Source organism: Erpetoichthys calabaricus, chromosome 4 (assembly GCF_900747795.2).
Source record: "Erpetoichthys calabaricus chromosome 4, fErpCal1.3, whole genome shotgun sequence".
Lineage (NCBI taxonomy): Eukaryota > Metazoa > Chordata > Cladistia > Polypteriformes > Polypteridae > Erpetoichthys > Erpetoichthys calabaricus.
In genome coordinates this window covers 127,919,239-127,929,783 of record NC_041397.2, presented here as the reverse complement: position 1 = coordinate 127,929,783, position 10,545 = coordinate 127,919,239, and the positions used below count along the sequence as shown (strand labels likewise).

The window sequence follows — 10,545 nt, the reverse complement described above, 5'->3', positions numbered from 1 at the left end:
AACGTTTAGAAAGTTACTGGTGAAAACTGAAATATAAAAACACAAACTTTCAGACAATCATGGAGCATTTAACAAAGCATGTTATTGAAATAGCAAATGTATTGAAATAAATAATAAACCTCTGTCTGCTTTGTCAGAGAAGTATAGCAATACCAGAACATGCAAATATCCAGCATCACCATGAAGCCTGTCATACTGACTTCAGAAAGTTATATCACAATCAGACCAGTTTCAGAAAGGGTAAAATCCACTCACTTCTAGGCAGCCTAAATGGCCAGCAAAAGTTACTACAATGCAAAATAAAGAGAGTGATTCATCATATAAAATAGGGTAGAACATTGTAAAGAGCCGCAGGTGAGCTTATTAAGATATGTTTCTTGAAGTGTAGTGAATGCCTTTTCGCTGATTTTAAAAACAGACAATATTGTTGGTCAGGTATCTAAATTGCAACTGTCAGATTCTACACTAGCCCAAAGAGTTGAAACATTTTCTGGTAATCTTTTTGAAAAATTTATAGAACACCTAAGTAACGCAGAACATTTTAGTCTGGAGATCAACGATTCAACTGATATATCAGACATGGCCCATTTCATGGTGTGGGTGTGTTTTTTGTAATGGCATGGATCTTGTTGAGGAAATACTCACACATTTCCCTCTTAAAGGCCAAACAAGAAGAAAGAATATTTGTTTGCCTGTTTGATTTTTTTTTTTTTTTTTTAAGACCAGGAAATGAAATTGACTTGAGTAAACTTGTTGAGTACAATTGATGGTGCTCCATCAATAGTTGGATGAGAAGGGTCTTTAATAATAATTCATTAATAATTCATTACATTTATATAGCGCTTTTCTCAGTACTCAAAGCGCTATCCACACAGGGAGGAACCGGGAAGCGAACCCACAATCTTCCACAGTCTCCTTACTGCAAAGCAGCAGCACTACCACTGCGCCACCTGTGAAGACTTTGCATATCATTGCATTCTCCATCAAGAGCAGTTATGTTGTAAACTAAAAACAGGAAATCTGAAGGTGACAATGGAGAAGGTAGTTTGGATTGTAATTTACTTCCGAGGACAATCACTAAAGCACCAAGAGTTTCAGTTCTTAGTGGATGAGTATGAAATGCTCACAATATCACGCTACACACCAAAGATTAATGGTTAAGCCAAGGTAGCATTTTCTGAGGTTTTTTTCTCCCAATAATTTAAGTGTTTATTAAGCAGATGGTGCACACTGATCTGGCATATCTCGATGAAAAATTCATATTGGATGTTGTTTTTATTACTGACATCACAGGGCATTTAAATGCACTGAACCTGAAGTTACAAGGAAACATGACAGTTCTCTCTGTTCTTGTTAGTAATGTGTTGGCCTTTTAGGAAAAGCTTTTTCTCTATCAAGAACAGCTTCAAAAAGCCAGTTTTACTAATTTTCCAACCCTAGTGCTCGAGTTGGTCAGACGCTCAGCACTGCTTTCCACCCAGCAGAGTTCACAGATTATCTTGCTGAACTTTAAAGAGAATTTAACGGTCATTTTAATGACCTAAAACAACTGATCCCAATGATTTGTGCAGTTGAAAATCCCTTTAGTACTGAAGTAAAATTTGCTTCAGAGCTCACAGAGATGTTTGGTGTTTCAAAAGCCAGATTTGAGCGTGAGCTTGTTGATCTGCATTTTACAACATAAGAATAAAGAGGAATCAGTTTTAAACTAGACTATGGTGCTGTGACAAACTTGCGCAAAACAATTTTGACCAGTTTTGCAAACAGTTACACATGCAAAAATGCATTTTCAGCAATTGAGGTTATCAATTGCAAACAGCAATTCCCTCACTGACAAGCATCTCACCAACTGGCTGTGTGCTGCAACAACTGAATATCAGCCTAAAATAAAGAAATTGGTCAGCAAAATGCAAACCGTCTTCATATTAGACGAGTTTACACTGTGTTTTGTGTATAGTATTATATTAAATGTATTTTGATGTACATATGACTTACAGTTGACAGTAACTGCATAACACATTTTTCACAAAAGAACAAGATGCTACATATATAAAATCAATCATAACTGAATTTTCACTAAGCAAAATATTTTTTACATGTTTTTTTGGATTTACAGTTTGTGGACACCAGGGGGCGTACAGCTTCCCAAACCGTGGACACAACAGACACAGAGCCTAGCCTTATCACACATCACACCTTTATTTCAGTGGGGAAGCATTTTGCAGTATAAACACCAAATAACACACTACTTCTCTCTTGTCCGCCTCCACTCCTCCTCGCAAACTTTGTACACCTCCCAACTCTGGCTCGTCCCTGTGAGGCTGGCAAGTCCTTTTATATTGAGTTAAGCGGTAACCCTATGCCATATGGCTCCTCCATTTTTACGGTACCCAACAGGGCTGAGATAAAGAACTCCCAAGTCCCATGGTGCCCTTTGGGAATCTGGGGCGGTGCTGCCATCCAGGGTAGCTGCCATCTAGTGTTCTGGGGGAAATAGTGCCCTAAAGATGTTGTCTTCCCCTTTACAAGTTGTATTAATGAATTGTTTAAGGCAGACAAGAGGGAATTGTAATAAGCATCCAGATTGTATTAGTTTATGTTTATGGTGGAGCATGGCAGTATTAAAACATTCTAACTTAATCTTTAGGAAACAAAGCCAAAAATGTCAGAAAATGTTTACTTGTTTTTGCATTGTGGCCCATCAGTTGAGCAAATTCCCATTTTTCGGGCCCTGATACACATGAAGTTGGGTAGCACTGGTCTAGAACCTGACTGGGTTTCACTTATGGCAAATTGAATTGATAGGAAATTGTTTTGAAAAGCACACTCCTGTGTGTATACAGGTCAAATCCCATTATACCAGATACCAAAGTAACTAAATTTTCAGTGTAATTCTTCTTCTTCTTCTTTCGGCTGCTCCTGTTGGGGGTTACCACAGCGGATCATCTTCTTCCATATCGTTCTGTCTCCTGCATCTTGCTCGGTTACAACCATCACATACTTTTTATTGCCCTGGACAGACATTCATACAACATCATGTTTTTTTGTTTTAACGAAACTAGGGGGCTTTGCCTGCTATCCCCCAGGTTTGTTTTTCCGGAAATACAATTTAAAGAGATTGTTTTTTTCATGGGAATTGTTACATATGTATTATGTTCACTTTTACTTTAAAACGTCAGTAAAAACAATATTTGGAATTAACATTTCTAATTTTTTATGGTTCACCACTGTTAAATTTTCGACTTCTGTTATCTCTTTCTTTACCTCTGATTCATTTGTTTCTCCTGGAAGTCCAAATTGCTGCATCATTAAATCTTTTGCTTCTAACATTTTTTTGATGATCGACAGAGCCGTTTGTATGTTCGACTTTTTGGATAACGTTCCTTTGAACGCTTCCTATAATTGTAAAGCATCAACTTCACCCATCATAATTAACACAGAGAAGTGTCTTCATTTGTCAGGCATCATTACAGAAGAGGCATCAGACATCATTTTAAACATGTAGTCATTCGATTTACATAACCCAGCTGCTTGCGCCGCTTCTTGAAATGTACCGTACTTGGTTCCAGCTATAGTTAGAACATCTTTATACGACGTTGCTCCTTTCGATTCACGTAACAACGATTTTAAATGAAACCGTTCTATATCTTTTGGTGATACAATATTTAATTGAGCAACACTTTTGCAATTCATTTTTCTTGGATGCCAGACTCTTTTGTTTCTGCCATGTGTAATTTTGTGTAATTTGCACATACATATATGCTTTTGCATTTACATCTGTTTTATTAAATTCAAAATAAGCCAATAATTTTGTATATCTATTTTTCGCTACCTTTTAAAGCTTCTGCTTCTTCGCCCTCTTTAAATTGAATCATATTCTGACCTGGTAAATGAATCGGTAATAATTCAATAGAATGACTTTGACCGTGCATTGGCAATTCCATTAAATGCCACCCGCTTTCCATTACACAGACGTACCAAGTATCTAAATATGCTTGAACTTCGTGCTGAGACTGTTCTTTCGATTAAGTTACGCGTACTCTATTGTGCCCTTTATGAATGTACTTGTAGATGTACTTAATACTCATAACTGATGCACAATACTCGACATTAATATGACAATCGAATCGTTTGGGCAAATACTGGTTATATGGTACAATCTTTGAATTATCAAACATCCCAATTTTACCATCTTTCTTTCCGTGATAAGTGTGTTGTTCGTGATGATTATCTCTTTGGTGATAATCAGGAAAGCCAGCCTTAGACGTATCTGTTGTTTGAACAAACACTTTTGGAAATTTCTTTAAACACTTTTTTTTCTTTTGAGTCCCAACATACTGAATCTGTTAAATGTGGTCTGTGAGACATGTGTTTAATGACTTTGTACCATAATTCAGGATAGGTTTTTCTGTTGGGAATTTCAGCACAGACAAAGTGATCTACATCATCAGTAGTTAATAATTTATTTTGCAAAGTAACCAATAAATACATGTGAGTCAAACCCCGTTTTTGAAATTCAATAGTGTAAATGTATGCTCTGATTTGACCAAACACCGTTTCGAGTTCATTCAATAAAAATAAGACTTTCTGATAAAAAAAAATCTACTTACGAAAGTGGGAATATCCAGAGCCGATTTGGCCACTGGCATTGTTCTCGAGAATCTGCGGATTTCTGGCCATTGTGGATTGCACGTCATTGTAATAAATAAACCTGGCCGACCGATAGTTTGGGATATTGCCACTGCATCATGATATAACTGTTGCAATGCTCTTGAACTACCTTGATATGATGATGGTAGTATTACTGCTTCACCTATTTTGAATTTGTCTGAACTATTGATATTTGAATTGTGAACGTGAACAATGAGATACCTTGCATATTTTCTGTTCTAAGTTTTGCTTAAAAAAGTTAATAAAAAAGAGACAATTAGCTTCGACTTTTAGATGCGCATTAATAATGTAACTGAGCAGTTAGATGACCGTGTTCTTGTTTGAAAATGTGAAGCAAAAAGATTACATTTTGTACCTATACTTTCACCGAGCCTCAGGATCTCTTCAACAGGCTGTCTTTCTTGTTAGACCAAAAAAAATGATAGTCTTTTGTGAAATTTCTAGTCTTGGGCAGTCTCGGCAAGACTCGGCAAGAGTGTAGGCACGGTATTCAAACACATAGCCGAATTCTAAGTTGGTGCATCTGAGTGTCCATGTGGGTAGTTGTGTGTGGATACTGAACATAGAACCTCTCAAAGTTTTCTTTGTAATGAACATGATGAACAAAAAAAGAGAAACGCTGGTGAAAAAAAAGTTACATCTAAACGTCTTATTTTCATTTTGTGTTCATACCCATATTTCTGTTTAAAAAAAAAAAAAAAAAAAAAGTTACATCTAACAACTCATTTTCAAATAAAATATTTTTTACAGTTTAAGAAGCACTGTTTTTTATATAGGTATAGTTAAGCTTGATTGACAGAGTTGCACGAGAGACAGGAAGGTGAGTCCAGGTTTCCAAGGTACAGTAAATACCGGTACTTTATTACTGTATAGAGTAGGCAGGTACAGTCTCGAGACTTCATTCAAAATTGGAACTGATACTTCAGTACTTAAGCACCAGAGATACGAGCTGCGACATGGTGGCAATTGCCCTGGTTTAGCTCCCATCTTCAGATTAGAAGAACTCCAGCACCTCGGAATCACTGCTGTGGCAGACTAGGACAGTGTGAGGAAGAGCAGGACAAAGTCCAGTGTTAAATGTTCTAAACATCATGTGACAAGCACATTATTACTCAGTAAGCCTTATCCTGCAGAGGACAACCGATTATTTTGCCCTCGGTTTACTGTTTACCAGACACAGCAGAGCAACAACAGAGCTGTTGTTGAGCTGCTGCCTTTAGAGATGGTGACTCACCGGTGACCCTGGTCACAATAGTACAGTACACCCATGCAATTCGTGGGGGTTATATTCCTGGAGCACCCACGAATTGTGAAAAAACTGGAATTTTGGATATGGTTAAAAAAAAATGCCTATTTTTACAGTTTAACCCCTGAATATGCCCCCATAACACTTTAATTTCATTTCAAACTCCGCTTAATATCTAAAAAAAAAAAAAAAAAGACTGTAAAGGTAAACCCGTATATTGTACTGTACTGCTATGTCTCCCGCAGTGCTAGAATGTAAAATTCTGATGTTACTGCTATATGTACTGTAATTCATGCAAGTGCATTTTCATTGCCAGAAACCTTAAGGTGCAGGGCTTTTCGGCGGCATCTTGGGGCTTTAAGAAGAACAAAACGGAAAATACAAGAACACTCAGCTGGAGGCGTGTCACAGGGCAGCAGTCAAATCAGCAGCAAGGAGAAATGGATAACACTGTAGCAGTCCGGTGCTGCTAAGATTCACACCATCGAGAAGACGGTGATTTATTTATTTTTATGGTGGAGATTCCAGGGACGTACCCAGCCTTGGCCCAGCCCGCACACATTCACAAACAGAGATGAAAACAAAGCAAACCGGTAATTAAACAGCAAATAAAGAATGTAAAACAATAACAACAATACCACCCCTGTTCCCCTTATGGCGATTACACATTAAATACAACATAGCACAAACAAAACACACACAGTAAAGACCATAAAAAACGGCAACGGATGAAATGTAATGATGAAAATACTGTAGATAGTCCAGAGATCCTTTCTTCGCAGTATGGCCAAGAATTCATGTACACAGGCTGACAGCAGACAATCCAGACGCCAATCACGAAACGATCCAGAGCAAAACGAATAAGTACAGGTAACCCAACAGAAGGCACACAGACAGGAACTTGAAACACAAATTACAAAAACTTTTTTTTTTTGCTTTTGGTCATCAGCCCTCTTTTTAAAAGCCGCACTGACATCCTTTGACCTCAACAGCCCCTGCACTCTCAGCAGAAGACCAATCGGAGCCACTGCAGGGACTGCTGGGAGTTGCAGTTTCAAATTCTATTGGCTACTTTCACCATCCCAAGCTGCGTTTTCCTCTACGATTGCTTCCAGTTCTCTCTACAGTTACAGTATTGCCACGAAAAAGCCATAAAAATTGTGGCGGATATTTGCGGTTTCCGGTATCTGAATCGCGAATTCGCGGGGGTCTACTGTATACATATTTTCCCCATATTCATTATAATGAAATTTCCGATATAACAAAATATTTTTATGGTCCCATAAATTTTGTTACAACAGGATTCCATCTGTAAAGGATCCTACAATACCCACTGCATGTCAAATCAAAAACCATTGAAGTCTCTGTTGGCCACTGTGATATAATTGTTGTGAGGCCTAGATCAGGTTAAAGGTATAAAAAATATATATAATATTTCTAAAACTTTGCTTGTTCCCATGAGCACAATGGCCTCAATAATCATGAAATGAAAGATTTTTTGATACACCATGACTCATTCTAGATTTTGCCACCCAGCTGATCTGAGTAACCTGGCACTCTCTCTCAATGGTCATGGAAATGAAGCTTCAAAAACATCTGCTGTGATAGGAGAAACTATCAGAATAACAACCATCTCAGCTGCACTTCATCAGTCAGGCTTTTATGAAGGGTGGCTAGATGGAAACTACTCTTGAGTGAAAGGCATATGATAGTTTTTTTTAAATTTATTTTATTGTAATCATTCCATACAAATAGATCAATTTTTACAAAAAAAATAGGATTGAAAACAAATCAGCCCCCACCCCTGAGAAAGAGAGCATGGCCAACGGACTAAATCTTAAAAATAGTAAAAAATAGATAAATTAAAGAGTTTAGTAGGCGGATACAAATAAATGAAGACGATAAAGAAATGGGGAGAGAATCTACTTCCTCAGTGCTTTAAGAGCTTATTCTAAAACATTATTGATTAGATCCCGCCGGGTTTTGAAAACGTTCTGCACAGATCCTTTTAAGTGAGAATTTGATTTTTTCCAATTTCAAATAATATAAAACATCAGTTACCCACATATGCCCACTGGCATATGACAGTTTAAAGGATTTTGAGAGAATGAGGAAAAAATGTATTCTCTGGTTTGATTTGACAAAAATGTAACTCTTTTGGAAGAACTCCATGTCTGGTGAAGACCAAGCACTGCTCATCACATGTCTAATACCATCCCTATGGTGAAGCTTGGTGGTGCCATGCTATGGGAGCACTTCTCGGCAGCAGAGACAGAGATTGGTCAGAATTGAGGAAATGATGAATGTAGCCAAATGGGAGAGAGGTCCTTGGAGAAAACCACATAAAACATATACAGTGAGACTTGAAGATGGCAGTTAATAGGCCTTTTTAATCCAATCTAATGGAGTTTGAAAGGATCTGCCAGGAAGGATGGAATAAACTGTTCAAATCTGTGTCTGCAGATTTTGTAAAGATGTACTCAAGAAGACTCAAAGCTGAAATGGTAGCCAAAGCAGCTTCTACAAAGTACTGAATTTGGTCTGAATACTTAATATGAATGAGAGATTTCATTTTATTTTTTAATACATTTGCAAACCTTTCTTAAAATATAGTTTCACTTTGCCATTGTATGTTACTGTGTAGATAGATGGGCAAAATGGCAAATGTATGCTTTTAAAATTAAATCTACAACACAATCAAGTGTGCAGAAAGTTAAGAGATCGGAATACAGAATGTTGAACCTAGTTTAGCAAAAATTTAATGCTTGTCAGTTTTGTTATTTAGAGAAGGATAGCATGAAAATATAATGAAACCGTAAATTTTGTTATTAATACAATTGTTATTTCAGTAGGGTAAACATGTTAAATATTTCCTTTAGTTGTTGTAGCATGGAATTCCAAGAGGATCCTTAATTTCACACATTTTGATATTGTAAATTTGAGTGGGACATTATGGAAAAAATAAAGACTGCTTTTCCTTTATTTTAGACTAATGCTGGAAATGAACCTGATATGGAAGATGAGCAGGTTTGCTGTGAAGCACTAGAGGTTATGACTCTCTGCTTTGCCTTGATACCAACAGCTTTGGATGCACTTAGTAAAGAAAAGGCATGGCAGACCTTCATAATCGATTTGCTGTTACATTGCCAAAGCAAGTAAGTAGACAAAAAGCTATTACAGTCAGAACAAAAAAGTTAATGCATTACTTTAATTACTGTCTAGATTATGTAAGGTTTCTTGTATCCATTGATCCATCCATTATATGGTTATATGATTAGATTTTATATGATATAAGAAAAAATAAAGAAAAGTCATTGTTGTCATTTGTAACTGTCCTACAGTTACACAAATGAGTCTTCTCTGTATAGTAGGTCTTAAATTAATCAGTTTGACCAATACGTGCCTCTTAGCAAACACTGAGATTACAAGTTCTTCTTTAAAAGGATGATGTTGCTAATAGGAATATTATTTTGTTTTAGTTAGATAATTTCTTCCTACTGTGTTATAGCTTGTAAAAGATTGTGGTTACTACGTGTATGATTGACTTATTTAATAAGTCAAAGTAGTCTATTTCATGTTAAATTCTCTTTTTAGTTAGTAAATGTTTCATCACTTTAATATTCTAAAAATAAAATTCCTAAAGTCAAATCTTCCATGACATAGACATTTAATAATAATTGTCATGGGTTCCTAATTTAGTTTTCAAGATGGCCAAAAATATATATGAATTACAATAACAAGATCCCTTTCTAAGGGAAACACCCTTGTCTTAGGCTTATGAGAGAAAAATCATAGTACAGAAAAATACTCATAGAAACATAATGAGAATATGCAAATTATGCAGAGACAGTGATAGTAGTATGATTTGAAACTAGTCTTCTGTTAGCCAGCTTCTTGAGTGATGAATGGTAGCTTTTTCCAGGTTTTTTGTGGATATGTTTGCCCTTTCCATGTTTTACTGTTTATTTTTTTTAGTTTTGTTCTCCCTTTTGGCTGGATACATCTTGAATTTGACTGAAATTTTTATATGTTGGCTTATTTTGTTCTGATAAGTTCATGATTAATACAGTGTACCAAATACCATAATGAGTGCTATTAATGTTGCTGGGACTTCGCAAAGAATTTTCATGTTTTTATTCTAACTCTGACTTATGCTTTTTTTTTTTTTTTTGGTGATCGGTTTTACCCTCTTCTGTTACTTACTTTCATAGCCTTTCTAGTTCAAGCTTGCAGGTTTATGTGAGCTTTTTCATGTATGTTTTTTAATATAAAGGTCAGTGAATCTGCATGTGATGTGAACATAATATATTACTTTTGTTCTTTGCAGTAATTTGTCTGTCTGATTATTTTTTGCAACCAGGTAGTTTATACTGCTTTTACAATGTAACTGCAATATTAAAATCACACAATTTTTTGACAGCTTATTACATTTACTTTTATTCATTTATCAGATAATTTTATTTCAAGTGACTTACAAATGTAATTGTGTCAGTAGTATAGGGTTTGTTTTGAAACAGGTGTTTTAAGGCTTGGTTACATAAATTTTCCAAAACAAGTATAAAAGTGCTCTAGACTTTATAGGTACAAGCAATCATTAAACTAATTATAAAGGAATATGTCACACAGAA

General features: G+C 36.1%; 1 protein-coding gene across 3 annotated transcripts in view; it reads left to right on the top strand.

Annotated features, from left to right (window-relative positions):
• LOC114651134 (probable ubiquitin carboxyl-terminal hydrolase FAF-X) overlaps positions 1-10,545 on the top strand; it is a 420,397-nt gene that overhangs the window by 293,267 nt on the left and 116,585 nt on the right. For all 3 annotated transcript variants that reach the window (XM_051926098.1, XM_051926097.1, XM_051926099.1), the window contains exon 26: positions 8,906-9,072. In XM_051926098.1, the coding sequence (XP_051782058.1) occupies positions 8,906-9,072 (167 nt within the window). The remainder of the gene's footprint in view (positions 1-8,905; positions 9,073-10,545) is intronic.